Consider the following 14,614-nt stretch of genomic DNA (forward strand, 5'->3'; position numbering starts at 1 on the left):
CCTTATGATGATCCCCCTAGCCAAAGCCCTATTCAGACATGGTCTCAACCCATTCATCTATGCTGATGATGTGACAATATTCATTCCCTTCAAATCCAACCTGGCAGAAATCTCCAGCAAAATTATCTCCAGCATGAACACCATGAACTCATGGGCCAATGCTTTTAAGATGAAGTTGAACAAAGAGAAAACACAATACATCATCCTATCATCCCAACACTCTACACTCCTTCCAACCACTCTCAAAACTCCTGACGTCACAATCCCCATCTCTGACAACCTAAAAATTCTCGGAGTGACATTAGACAACCACCTAACACTAGAAAACCACACAAAATCCACCACTAAGAAAATGTTCAACATGATGTGGATACCATACCTCCCCCTGAAAACTTTTCGTAACTTGGTTCAAGCCACTGTACTCACCCACGCCGACTACTGCAATAGTATTTTCATAGGCTGCAAGGCCCAAATCCTGAAAAAACCTTCAGAATGCCCAAAACACGGCAGCCAAACTAATCTTTGGTAAATCATGATTCGAAAACGCAACACCTCTCTGCAAAAAACTGCACTGGCTCCCTATCAAAGAACAAATAAACTTCAAAATCTTCACAGTAATCCACAAGACCATCCATGGAGAATCCCCAAACTACATGAACAACCTGATCGACCTTCCAGCCAGAAATGCTTCAGAAACGTCCAGCACCTACCTCAACCTCCACTATCCCAACTGCAAAGGTATCAAGTACAAATCCTCCTATGCTTCCAGCTTCCCCTTTTTAGGCGCCCAACTCTGGAATGCACTACCTAGATCTATTCGGTCAATTAATGCTCTTCTGCCCTTCCGGAAATCGCTGAAAACTCACCTATTCAAGCAGGCCTACCCTAATGATCCGACAACCTCATGGACCCTCCCGCATAACACCTCATTGTGCAAAAAGGACAATTACTTGAAATATTTATCTTTCGACTCTCCCTCTTAGCTCTATTCAACCTTAGCCCATTCACGAACCCTTCTCCCCTATCTACCACCTGTCATCCCTCTGCAATTACTATGTAACCCCTTATTGCTATGTAAGCCGCACTGAACCTGCTGATGAGCGGGAAACTGCGGGATACAAACGTAACAAATAAATAAATAAAGGGCAAAGATCACTACTATGTAATGAATTCCTAAAAGTCTCCCCAAAACTTACCGGGGTGAGCCTGGTTACATTGGGATGCTCCTGGTAAAAATTTTTCTCAAATTTGGGTAGCTCATTCAAGTTCCAAATTTTCTTCACAAGTCTCTCACCAGGGTTTCCAAACTTCTTTCCAGGTGGGGGTCCTCCCCTACTCCACACAAAGCGAGGACCACCAAATCTGATGACAAAAACAGGACATAACTGAATACTAATTCCCAAACACTGAGCCAAGTAGTAATGCCCACCCGATTTTATTTACAGTCGTTATCTTTGATCCACTAAGATAGCAGCACAGCTAAATAAATCCAACGAGCTATCAAGAAGAACGCTTCCTGTTTAAAAAAAAAACAAAAACAAAAAACCCCGCAATCAGCTATCTTACTTGTTAAGCACAATAAAGATAGAACAGAGGTGAGGCTTCCTTCTCAGAAAGATGTAGAGAGGTGTGGTAGCCGTGTTAGTTCACTCTTAAAGGTTATCAATAGAAATCAAACAAAATAAAACATGGAAAAGAAAATAAGATGATACCTTTTTTATTGGACATAACTTAATACATTTCTTGATTAGCTTTCGAAGGTTGCCCTTCTTCCTCAGATCGGAAATAAGCAAATGAGGTAGCAGATAGTATATATGAGAGAAACATCAAAGCATTACTTTGACTGTCTGACAGTCCTCCCACACCATATTTTGACACCCAACAAACAGGACTTAATAAGGATCTGGGTTTTCTAACTCATTATAAAGCTGTATTTCTCTGTTTATTACCCTCCTCTCACCTACCAACACCCATTCTGTTAGAATATCAATGAAATGCTTTGATGTCCCCATGCATACCTCCTGCCCACCCTGTCATCTTATTTTCTTTTCCATGTTTTATTTTGTTTGATTTCTATTGATAACCTTCTCAGAAAGAATATGGATCCCCTTGTGTTGGAAATAAAGGTAACGAGACCAAAAAGATTAAAAATCACAATAGCTTGAGAATGAATCTGCTTTTCCTACCACCTTGGATTCTCGGAAGGAGCTCCTGGTAACACTGACGACAGTGTTTTTGTTTTTCTTCCTAGTTTCTTCCCCTCCCCCACCCCAATTTCCGATTGCGCCACGTTTATTCCAGTTGCCATTTTCTGGCTAGCGGCTTGAGACAAAGGGCATGCGCAGCCAGCATTTTCTGTGCAGCTCCCCCAGCGGCCACCGCATGGCGCCTGGACCAGCATCGGCATCCATTTTACACACGACACCAGCAAAAAAAGCAACACCATACACCCCAGACAAAAGACAGAGCAGCGAATCTCCGATGCACCTTGCCCCTCCACCGACCGCACACTTTAACCGCCACGCGATCTACTTCCAGAACAGACGCCACCACATACATATATATTTATTTTTCTAATAAAGTAAGTCAACCATTTTACTACACGGCTTTCATCACACTCTGTACAGGCAGCCAAGGAACTGGATTAACCCAAATTGAATTTTTTTTTTTTTGTTTGCTTGAACAGGTGGCATAGAAGCCACCGCTACAAATATTCCGCTCAATAAACGGTAAAAACAATCCAAGCCTATTAATGATCGCACTTACCCTCGGTCTCTACCACAGAAACAAATCTTTGCTCTCTTGAACTGTCTATTAAGGAACAAATCAGACAGCCTGATGCAAGAGATCCTAGCCATGATTTAAAGTGAACTTCAATGTGAGTTCAAACTCTTCTTAATGTGGTCTCTCTTGGGATCTCTGTTGGCAAACTTGGGACATCTACAAAAGAAAAAAACACAATTTATTAGGACAGCAGATTCGAGTAGTGGGTTGAGAAGCAGGGAAGCCAGGGTTCAAATCCATTTGCGGTTTCTTCTGATCTTGGGTCTGTCACTTCTCCCTCCACTACCTCAGGCACAAAATTAGGGCTTAATTTACAAAGCTGTGCTACCAATTCCTATGTGACAAATGAGAAAAAGCCCAATTCCTATGGGCTTCCTCTCAATTGCTGAGTGGGAATCGCAAGCACTGTTTTATAAATGAAGCCCTTTGATTGTAAACCCTTGGTGATAAGGAAAAACCTAGTCTACTGAATGTAACATGCCTTGAACTACTACTACTAAACATTTCTAGAGCGCTACTAGGGTTACGCAGCGCTGTACAATTTAACAAAGAGAGACAGTCCCTGCTCAAAGAGCTTACAATCTAATAGACAAGTGAACGGTCGGTCCGATAGGGGCAGTCAAATTGGGGCAGTCTGGATTCACTGAACGGTAAGGGTTAGGTGCCGAACGCAGCATTGAAGAGGTGGGCTTTAAGCAAAGACTTGAAGACGGGCAGGGAGGGGGCTTGGCGTAAGGGCTCAGGAAGGTTGTTCCAAGCATAGGGTGAGGCGAGGCCGAATGAGCGGAGCCTGGAGTTGGCGGTGGTGGAGAAGGGAACTGAGAGGAGGGATTTATCCTGTGAACGGAGGTTACGGGCGGGAACATAAGGGGAGATGAGGATAGAAACTACTACTGGAAAGGAGTGAACTAAACCTAAAAACCCAGATACAAGTATAATTGGAAAGTTGGGGGTGCGGGGAGGCAGGCAGCTTCATCCTGCACCTTTGAACTTCATTTCAGTTAGAATTAGGTCTGGGATCTGACTCAATGAGCTTTCATTTGCAACCACCTGAGGATTTCCCTTATTTGACCTCCCCTTCCGCTTTACTGGATCAAGAATAGCTTGAGATGAAAGAAAGTCAAGACAACGGCTGTGAACAACATATTCAAGTATCTTGGATAGGAAAGAGAGGAGGGAGATGGGGGCGATAATTGGAAGGACAGGTATGGTCTAATGAAGGTTTTTTGAGGAGTGGTGTGACTATGGCATGTTTGAATGCATCAGTAACAGTCACAGTGGACAGTGAAAGATTAAGGATATGATAGATAAAAGGGATGACAATAGGAGAGATAGTCCTATCTAGATGGGTGGTAATATGATCAGAGGAACAGGTAGTTAGTTTCGAAAAGGAAAGAAAATGTGTAGTTTCCTCTACAGTGATTTCAGAAAAGGAAGAAAAAGAGGCAGGCGTTGAAGGAGGGTTGAGAGAATGGACTAAGGGAAGGCGAGGTGGAGGTGACTTGGTTGAGAATTCAAGTTTAATCATGTGAACCTTCTCATAAAAGTACTCAGAGTCTGGGAAGAATGTGAAGGGGGAGTTGGAGGTGAAGGCACTTTGGATAGAGTTCAGTGTGGCAAAGAGACTTTGAGGGTTTGAGCCAAGAGAATGTGGCAACTGGATGTAGTAGTACTTTTTGGCAAGTGAAAGAGCAGACTGGAAGGAGGTCAGCAAGAGTTTGAAATGTATGAAGTCAGCATGGGCACGGGATTTCAACTAAAGGCGTTCAGCAGAGCGGGCACAGGAACGTAGGTAGCATAGAGGTCAGCCAAGGCTGGGGTTGGTACGCCTTACAGAATGGGGAATAGGAGGAGCGAGGATAATAGGAAGAGACAGCCTCATTTATAGATTTGGATCACATAGTGGTTGAGAAGAGGTTTGAAACATTGGAGGTCAGAGTAGAAGAGTCAATAGCCTGAAGATTACTAAATGTATTGGTGGCAATTGGACAGGACTGGGGGAGGGGGGAGAGTGTTTTAAGTGTGAAAGTAATCAGATGATGGTCAGAGAGGGGAAGCGCCAAGGCGCAGAAACTGGAGAGGGAGCAGTTGAAGAAGAAGATAAGATCAATACAGTGGCCATTCTGGTGGGTGGGGGTAGTAGAGCACAGTTGAAGATTGAAAGAGACGTGAAAGTGAGAAACTGAGAAGCATAAGAGTCAGAGGGATCGTTAGCATGAACGTTAAAAGTCCCAAGAATGAGGGAAGGAGAAGAAGGTTCAAGAAAGAAGGAAAGTCAGGTGTCAAAGTCAGTGAGAAAGGAAGAAAGGGACTTATCAGGGAGTCGATAAATGACTGCTACTTGGAGAGGCAGAGGAGTGAATAGATGGATGGAGTGGACTTCGAAGGAAGAAAAGCAGCAAAACTGAAGTGGAAGAGGAGGTTGAAATCTACAGGAAGGAGAAAGTAGTAGCCAGATACCACCTCCGTGTCCAATCCGGCGGGGAGTATGGGAGAAAAGGTAACCTCCGTGACACAGGGCTGAAGCAGAGTCTTCAGGGCAAAGACAAGTCTCAGTTAGGGCAAGCAGATGGATAGTACGAGAGATAAAGAGATCGTGGATGTAGAAGGTAAAATTATGTATAATCATACCTGATAATTTTCTTTCCATTAATCATAGCTGATCAATCCATAGACTGGTGGGTTGTGTCCATCTACCAGCAGGTGGAGATAGAGAGCAAACTTTTGCCTCCCTATATGTGGTCATGTGCTGCCGGAAACTCCCCAGTATGTCGATATCAAAGCTCCATCCGCAGGACTCAGCACTTAGAGAATTACACCCACGAAGGGACACTCTGCCCAGCTCACCACCGCCGAAACGGGGGAGGGGAATTAACCCAGCTCATCCCCACACAAGTGGGGGAGGGGAATCCGTCCAGCTCATCCCCGCGGAGCGGGGGAGGGACACCACACCCGCCGATGCGGGGGGATCTGGCTTATCCTGCAACCGCAACCGCGGGAGGAGCTGACTGACCCTAACACCGCCGAAGCGGGAGGGGTACAAAGCTGCCCTACAGCCGCACGAAGCGGGAGGGAGTGCCGGCAGAATTTTAAGTCTCAATCCAGCCCCGTAAAACGGAGGGGAGAGGAATGCAGCAGCTCACTGTAACACAAACTCGTCTTAACTCTTGAAGAATCCAAGTGAAAAAACTTGAACACGAAGTCTTTCTGAAGTAACTGAAGACTAAACTTGAACCTGAAATGCAACCAGAATAAAACAGTACAGATATCTGGGAGGGGCTATGGATTGATCAGCTATGATTAATGGAAAGAAAATTATCAGGTATGATTATACATAATTTTACCTTCCATATCATCAAGCTGATCAATCCATAGACTGGTGGGATGTACCGAAGCAGTACTCACCCAGGGCGGGACATTGAAATCCCTGACCTCAACACTGAAGCTCCAAACCGGGCCTCCGCCCGTGCAGCCACAGTCAAACGGTAATGCTTGGAGAATGTATGAGCCGAAGCCCAAGTTGCCGCCTTGCATATCTCTTCCAAGGAGACGGATCCGGCCTCTGCCATCGAGGCCGCCTGAGCTCTCGTGGAGTGAGCCTTCAGCTGGATAGGCGGCACCTTCCCCGCGGCCACATAAGCCGCTGCAATGGCTTCCTTGACCCATCTTGCCACTGTAGGCTTAGCAGCCTGCAGACCTTTACGAGGACCTGCAAACAGGACAAACAGATGATCCGATTTCCGGAAATCATTGGTCACTTCCAAGTATCTGATGATGACTCGTCTCACATCCAGATATTTAAGAGCAGAGTACTCCTCTGGGTAGTCCTCCCTACGAAAGGAAGGGAGACAGAGCTGCTGATTCACATGGAAGCGAGAAACAATCTTGGGCAGAAAGGAAGGCACTGTGCGAATAGTCACTCCTGCCTCAGTGAACTGCAGAAAAGGCTCTCGACATGAGAGCGCCTGGAGCTCGGAAACTCTTCTGGCTGAAGTGATAGCCACCAAAAAGACTGCTTTCAACGTCAGGTCTTTCAGAGATGCCCTCGACAAGGGTTCAAAAGGCGGCTTCTGCAATGCTCTTAGTACCAGGTTGAGATTCCACGCAGGCACCACTGAGTGCAGAGGAGGGCGCAGGTGATTAACTCCCTTGAGAAAGCGCACCACATCTGGCTGTGAAGCCAGGGAAGCACCCTTCAGGCGGCCCCTGAAGCAAGCCAGAGCCGCTACCTGGACTTTAAGGGAACTGAGCGACAGGCCTTTCTCCAGACCTTCTTGCAGGAACGCCAACACTGAAGAAATTGGAGCAGTGAAGGGAGAAAGTGAGCCTGCTTCACACCACGCTGCAAAGATACGCCAAACCCTGGCGTAAGCAGTAGAAGTAGAGCGCTTCCTCGCTCTCAGCATAGTGGCGATGACCTTGTCTGAGAAGCCCTTCTTCCTCAGACGCTGCCGCTCAATAGCCAGGCCGTAAGACCAAAGGGGGAGGGATCCTCCATCACCACGGGACCCTGATGTAACAGGCCCTGCTCCACTGACAGCCGCAGAGGATCGTCGACTGAGAGCCTGATCAAGTCCGCATACCAGGGACGCCTGGGCCAATCCGGACCCACCAGGATTACCCTGCCGGGATGCTTTGCCACCCGGTCTAGCACCCTGCCCAACATGGGCCAGGGCGGGAACACATAGAGAAGCTCTTGTGTCGGCCACTGTTGGAGAAGAGCATCTACTCCCAGGGATCGAGGGTCCCGTCCTCTGCTGAAAAAAGCGCGGCACTTGGCAATTGGCCGATGACGCCATCAGATCTAGGCTCGGCTGGCCCCAGCGCTTCGTGATGTCCAAGAACGCCTGAGCAGATAGCTGCCACTCTCCGGGCTCCAAGGTATGGCGACTGAGAAAGTCCGCCTTGACATTCATGACTCCGGCAATGTGGGCCGCTGAAAGCTGCTCCAGGTTCGCTTCCGTCCACTGGCAAAGATTCATAGCCTCCTTGGCTAGAGGGGCGCTCTTGGTACCTCCCTGGCGGTTGACATAGGCCACAGCCGTGGCATTGTCCGACAGGACCCGTACAGGCTTCAACACCAGTATCGGGATGAACTCCAAAAGCGCCAACCGAATGGCTCTGAGTTCCAGGAGGTTGATAGACCACTTTGCCTCTGCAGGAGACCAGAGCCCCTGCGCTGTCCTTCCCAAGCAGTGGGCTCCCCAGCCCGACAACGAGGCGTCCGTCGTGACGACAATCCACTCTGGGGTCACCAGAGGCATTCCCGCAGACAACTTGTCTGTCTGCATCCACCAGCTCAGCGCCTTGCGCACTGCTGGGTCCAAGGGAAGGCGCACAGCATAATCCTCCGACATCGGAGTCCAGCGCTGCAGCAAAGAGTGTTGAAGTGGTCTCATATGAGCCCTGGCCCAGGGCACAACTTCCATCGTGGCCGTCATAGAGCCCAACAGCTGCACATAGTCCCAAGCCCGAAGGGGAGAGGCTACTAGGAACTGGTCCACCTGAGCCTGAAGTTTGACAATCCGATTGTCTGGCAGGAACACTCTGCCCACTTGGGTGTCGAATCGAACTCCCAGGTACTCCAGGGACTGAGTCGGGCGCAGCTGGCTCTTCTCCCAGTTGATGATCCATCCCAGGGAGCTCAAAAGAGCAACTACCCGGTCCACAGCTTTGCCGCACTCTGCATAAGAGGGGGCTCGGATCAACCAGTCGTCCAGATAAGGATGGACTTGTACCCCTTCCTTTCGTAGGAAGGCCGCGATGACCACCATTACTTTGGAAAAGGTCCGCGGAGCAGTAGCCAACCCGAAAGGGAGGGCTCTGAACTGGAAGTGTCGTCCCAGGACTGCAAAACGCAGAAAGCGTTGATGAGGAGGCCAGATGGGAATATGTAGGTACGCTTCCTTGATGTCCAAGGATGCCAGGAACTCTCCTGCCTTCACTACCGCTATAACAGAGCGGAGAGTCTCCATGCGAAAGTGCCGCACTTTCAAGGCCCGATTGACCCCTTTGAGGTCGAGGATAGGCCGGACAGAACCTCCTTTCTTTGGTACCACAAAGTAAATGGAGTAACGTCCCTTGCCAAGCTGACTTTCTGGCACCGGAACGACCGCGCCCAGGCGGATCAGATTGTCCAAGGTCTGCTGCACTGCCACAGCTTTGACCGGAGACTTGCAGGGAGAGAGTACAAACCCGTCTTTTAAGGGTCGGCAGAACTCTAGTTTGTAGCCGTCTCTGATGACTTCCAGCACCCACGCGTCTGAAGTTATTGCGGTCCACTCGCCCAGAAACGAGGACAGCCGTCCTCCAATCTGCACTGGGGCGTGGACCAAGACCCCGTCATTGGGTACGAGACCCTGGGGGAGGACCGGAGGGAGCACCTCCGGGACGGCGGTCTCTGCGAAAGGAATGCTGCTTGGGGGAGAAATTCCTCTTAAAGGAAGAGGGGGTAGAAAAACCCGACCTGCCCGGGCGGTACCGACGGGCTTCCGAAACCGTCCTCTGGAGGTACCGGGACGAGCACTAGCCCGAGCCCTGACCTCTGGTAACTTCTTGCCCTTAGACGTGCCGAGATCGGTCACGATTTTGTCCAGCTCGACCCCAAAGAGCAGCTTGCCTTTAAAGGCAATCTAGCCAGGCGGGATTTAGAGGCATGGTCAGCAGACCAATGTTTCAGCCAAAGCCACCGCCGCGCAGAGACTGTCTGAGCCATGCCTTTAGCTGAGGCTCTCAAGACATCATACAGCAAGTCTGCCAAATAGGCTAAGCCCGATTCCAGGGCCGGCCAATCAGCCCTCAAGGAATGATCCGAGGGGGAAGCCCGCTGTACCATAGTCAGGCACGCCCTGGCCACATAGGAGCCGCAAACTGAGGCCTGCAAATTTAAAGCAGCCGCCTCAAAGGACGACCTTAAGGCCGCCTCCAATCTTCTGTCTTGGGCGTCCTTTAGGGCTGTGCCACCTTCCACCGGCAACGCCGTTTTCTTAGTCACCGCAGTGATCAAAGAATCCACGGTAGGCCACAGATAGGCCTCACGTTCACTCACAGCCAAAGGATAGAGGCGGGACATAGCCCTAGCCACTTTAAGGCTCGCTTCTGGGACATCCCATTGAGCCGAGATTAAGGTGTGCATGGCATCATGCACGTGGAAGGTTCTAGGCGGGCGCTTCGTCCCCAGCATAATGGCAGAGCCAACAGGGGCTGAGGGAGAGACGTCCTCCGGAGAGGAAATCTTCAAAGTGTCCATGGCCTGTAACAACAGGTTGGGCAAATCCTCTGGGCTAAAAAGCCGCGCTGCAGAGGGGTCATCCGCTCCATCCGAGCGGGGATCCGTCTCCTCCAAGGAATCCGCAAAGGACCGTTGGGAGACCTCAGACACGCTGCCCTCATCTACATCGGAGGAGACAAATTCCTCCAAGGCCTGGGAATCAACCCGAGGGCGTTTACCTCTGGGAACCTCAACCTCTTTACCAGACGAGGGAGCAGGGGCAGCGTTGTGCATGAGGAAGGCCTGATGCAGCAGCAAAACAAACTCGGGGGAGAAACCCCCCAAACTGTGCACTTCCGCAGCCTGGGCAACAGCCCTAGACGCACCCTCAACCGGCGCTCTCAATAGCGGGGGAGAGACATGCTGCGCATCCAAAATGGCGTCCGGCGCGAAACTCCGCGAAGGAGCCGCGCGGAAAGAACGGCTCTTAACTTTAGCCGCTTCTGTGCCGTCGCCCAAATTAAGGGCGTTCATGGCATTAATGTCTCCAACCTCAAGGGCGGCCCAAGAAGAAGCCGTCCGAGCCGCGTGGCCGGCCAAGATGGCGGAGGCGAGGAGCGGGGGATGGGCGTTTATGGCGGGAAAAACCGCCACGCCGGAGGAAGGACCGGGACATTCATCGGTCACGAAACCGTCACCCAACAAGGGCGAATCAGGCTTTAAGACCCCCGCATCCCCTCTAGAAGCGCTCAAGCGACCCGGGGAGCGACCCTTTGCGCCCTCGCCCTCCGACGCCATATGCCACGAGGAGAAGAATCGGGGAACCCCCTGCCCGCTATAAAAAGGTAAAAATTACCTGCTGTCCGCTCCGAGTTGTAACGACCTGGTGTCCCAGTGAGTAGCTGCAATAGACGCTTCAATAAACGTCGAGATAAACGCCTTTAAAGACGTTCAAAATTTTTTTTTTTTTTTTTTAACGGAGCCAGCGGGAGGGGGGAGAAAAGGAGGGACCTGGCACCACCAGGTTTGCACTTGCTCAAAAGAGCCCTCAACCCCAGGCACTCAACAAAACCTAAAAATTAGGCTTGGAGGCCTAGCCAGAGCTGCTGCTGTGTGTGACCACCACCTGCTGAGATAGAGAACATACTGGGGAGTTTCCGGCAGCACATGACCACATATAGGGAGGCAAAAGTTTGCTCTCTATCTCCACCTGCTGGTAGATGGACACAACCCACCAGTCTATGGATTGATCAGCTTGATGATATGGAAGCGTTTGTTTCAGACAGAGTAGGTGTTCCACAGAGCACATGAGAAAGGCAGGGAAGAAGGGGGGAGGAGAGGAACAGAAATTAGATTGGAGACATCATGGTGTGATCTGCACGAATAGGATGAGAGCTGATGTGGAGGACCAGGATTGGGATTTATATCGCCAACGGAGAGCTGGAAAAGGAGAAGAACGTATGGAGAGGAGTAGGAGAGGCATTACGACAGCGACGAAGGAGAGATGTACTCATAATGGAAATGGTTGAATGGATGGAAGAAAGGAAATGTTGAAGGTTGAGAGCTGATAAGGAAGAAGACAAAAGACATGGTAAGATGATGAAAGCAGAAGGTGGGCAATGTGTTCCTTGCAGTATACAGTGGTTTCAGATGGAGAAAGGTTGGGAAGGGACAGCACAAAGTAGAGACAGTGTACTGGAGATATAAGTAGTAACTGGGAGAAAATACAGAGAAAATGCTTTGGCACCTGTTGCGAAGGCCCTGGAAGGATCGGTGTGGGCCTGGAAGTCACCTTGGAGAAGATTGTGAGGATATGCAGATGGGCTGCAAGTCATCCACAACACCTGGAAGGTAGCTGGTGGGATCGCTGGGCACCTCCCAGCCAAGAAAAGGCTTACCAGGGGTTAGGCCAAAGCTAGCATTCCTCCCTCTGAGAGTCACCTGATCTTCCCCAAAGAAAAGAAGAAAACCCTGAGGAGAAAAGTATCCTGCAGTGCCATTGGCCAGACATCCTCAGTGCTAATGCTGTGCTCGGATTGAACCTGAAGCCAAAGACCTAGCCCAGAATGTGCTAGAACTTCCCAGTCTCAGAAGTGTGGAGGAAGAAGACCTCTGCACCGAGACCCTGTTCAATTCCTGTGAGCAGTTTCTTTTCCTGACCTCCCCAGGTACTACTTAGGTAGTAACAAGTGTTCAGTTAGATTTAACATTAAACCCTTATTTTACCTGTTTTAAAACTTTTACCGTTCACTGTTCTGCCTTTTTTTTTTTAAATATAATAAACCTATTAGTTTGTTAGCTGTGTTGTCCTGGACTCACTAAGAATCCTGGCAGTTTGTGTTCTTGGTCTGTGAATGTTTTTCTATGAACTATGGGGCTGCAGGATTGTGGCTCCCAATGTCCCTAGAAACCACCGGGGAAATAACTTGTGGGTGGGAGACTCACCCAGGGGCAAGTGGGACCCAGCAGGTGGTAGAGGGAATGCCAGTGTAGGTGCACGTGCACAGATGGACCTGGGCAATACTGGGTAGGACCCTCCAGGAGGCTACAGGGTTAATCCCAGGTGGGTGCTAAGGGTAGCACTCAGGCGTTATGTGGCATTGTGCACCAGAGCTCCTTCTGGACCCTGCAAACCACAGGCCTAAAATCCTGTTGTTAGGTGTCAGCATTATTCTGTGACTGATTCTTCCTCCCAGGGGCTGTGAATGCTGCCTCCTTCGCATCCCCAACTGATGTAAAACAGAAGAATTGAGCTATGAACTGAAACATGATCCCTCCTGAGCCACCAGACTAACCCAGTATTCTAACTTTATAAATGTTTGATAGCAGCTTATGGGCCAATGCTCAGAACTCCTGTGGTAAAGCCAATAGCGCAGAATCCATACTGCCAGAACAGCGCAGATAACTAGCTCACCAATGCTCACAGGAAATTGTACTAAAATTACATGCACACTGTAAAAGCAAAAGCAAAGGGGGGGGGATGTGCTTGGCACATGCGCAGAAATGTTTTGCAGTAAGCTTAGCTTTGGTGCGCATGCACCAGGCAAACCACAAAGCGAAGCACCCATTGGAGACTATTTTCTACACATGTAAATGTAAGCATTTCAATTTTTTTTTTTTTTTTAAACTTGGAAGGCTTATATTTAAGTGCAGGAAACAGGCACCACTTTGGGGTTTGCTCCAACTTGCACACATTTGTCTCTCACTACCAGCACTTAGGGGCTTGCATGGGCTTCCTTCTGCTTCCAAATTAAAATAAAAACCAGCAGATTTTTAAAAATGAAGATAGTATTTCTCACTATTCTAACACCCTAGGGCGGCTTTGTTTTGTGCACTGTTCTCCGAGCATTGGAAGGGAATAGGAAATGACCTCATTAACATCTGTTTGACTATATTTGCATGCTATTTGAACTAATCATTGATGTGCATATTATCTCCCATGCTAGATCCCCCTGAGCATTCTGCGCTAACACCAGCATTAATCGCCTCTAGCGCCGGTGTTATGTTTTGAGCATCAGCCCAATAGCTTGAGAATAAACCTTTAAGTCTGTGATATATCACAGACCTGAGAGGCATCCCAGAACAATGTTTTAAATGTTGTCCTTCTTCCCTGGCCACTTAGACTCAAGGAAAAAGACCATGTCCATCCCCTCTCACCACAATCTGCTACTAAAAACAGGAAAACCAGACTATCATTCCATCAAACATTAAATATAATATGATGTAAAATCGCACTGCTTTTTCCCCACAATCTGCAAGTGCACAAAGGAAGGTGCAGTGAATTTATCAAAGTCACAATGAAAGAAAAAAGTGTAACTACCATAAACCTTTCATAAAGGCAGTTAATAAAGCCCAATAAATAAATCCAAATGTTAGGGGTAGGTGTGCAATTCTAACTAGGATTACTTTTCTGAAGTAGGCTGTGCAAACTGTTTATAGCTATTCTGCATGCTGGTTTTATTTATTTAGATTTTGCTTACACCTTTTTCAGTAATAGCTCAAGCTGAGTTACATTCAGGTACACTACCTATTTCTCTATTCCTGGAGGGCTCCCAATCTAATGTTGTACCTGACGCAATGGAGAGTTAAATGACTTGCCCAAGATCACAAGGAGCAGCAGCAGGATTTGAACTGGCCACCTGGTGGTGCTCTAACCCACTAGGCTACTCATCCACACCAGATTCTTTCATTTGTAATTTTTCAGTTTGTATTTTACATTTTTTGTCTTTTCAATATTTTTTATTCTTTAAAAATTTTAGGGCTGCATTTTAATTAAAATGTGTATTTGCAATTAATTAATTAATTGTATGTTGTTTAGAACTGTATCAAATAGCATATTTTACTATTCAATCAAATATGAATAATGAAAAATATTATTTGGCTGAATATGAATACAAATAATGGCCATGAAGCTTTAACATAACAAATAATAATGTGAAATCAGAGATGAAATGTTTATTTCAGTAGGATTTAGCACAGTAGAGCCCTGGATTATTCGTATTTGAATTTAAATCACGATTTTGCCAAATAAGAATAAAGTATTCGGGGCACTATTTAGGGCAGAATCGAATACAAATATTTGGTACAGCCCTAATGTTATTTATTTATTTTGGCTCCCAC

At 48.1% G+C, this 14,614-nt stretch overlaps 1 protein-coding gene across 1 annotated transcript in view; it reads right to left on the reverse strand.

Annotated features, from left to right (window-relative positions):
- Positions 1–14,614, reverse strand: part of LOC115473460 (probable ATP-dependent RNA helicase DDX5) — a 39,369-nt gene that overhangs the window by 23,590 nt on the left and 1,165 nt on the right. Inside the window, exons 2-3 of the mRNA XM_030208431.1 lie at positions 2,767–2,940; positions 1,197–1,362 (exon numbers count right to left, since the gene is read on the reverse strand). Coding sequence (XP_030064291.1) covers positions 1,197–1,362; positions 2,767–2,858 — 258 coding nt within the window. The 5' untranslated portion in view covers positions 2,859–2,940. The remainder of the gene's footprint in view (positions 1–1,196; positions 1,363–2,766; positions 2,941–14,614) is intronic.

Source organism: Microcaecilia unicolor, chromosome 6, assembly GCF_901765095.1.
Source record: "Microcaecilia unicolor chromosome 6, aMicUni1.1, whole genome shotgun sequence".
NCBI classification, from domain to species: domain Eukaryota; kingdom Metazoa; phylum Chordata; class Amphibia; order Gymnophiona; family Siphonopidae; genus Microcaecilia; species Microcaecilia unicolor.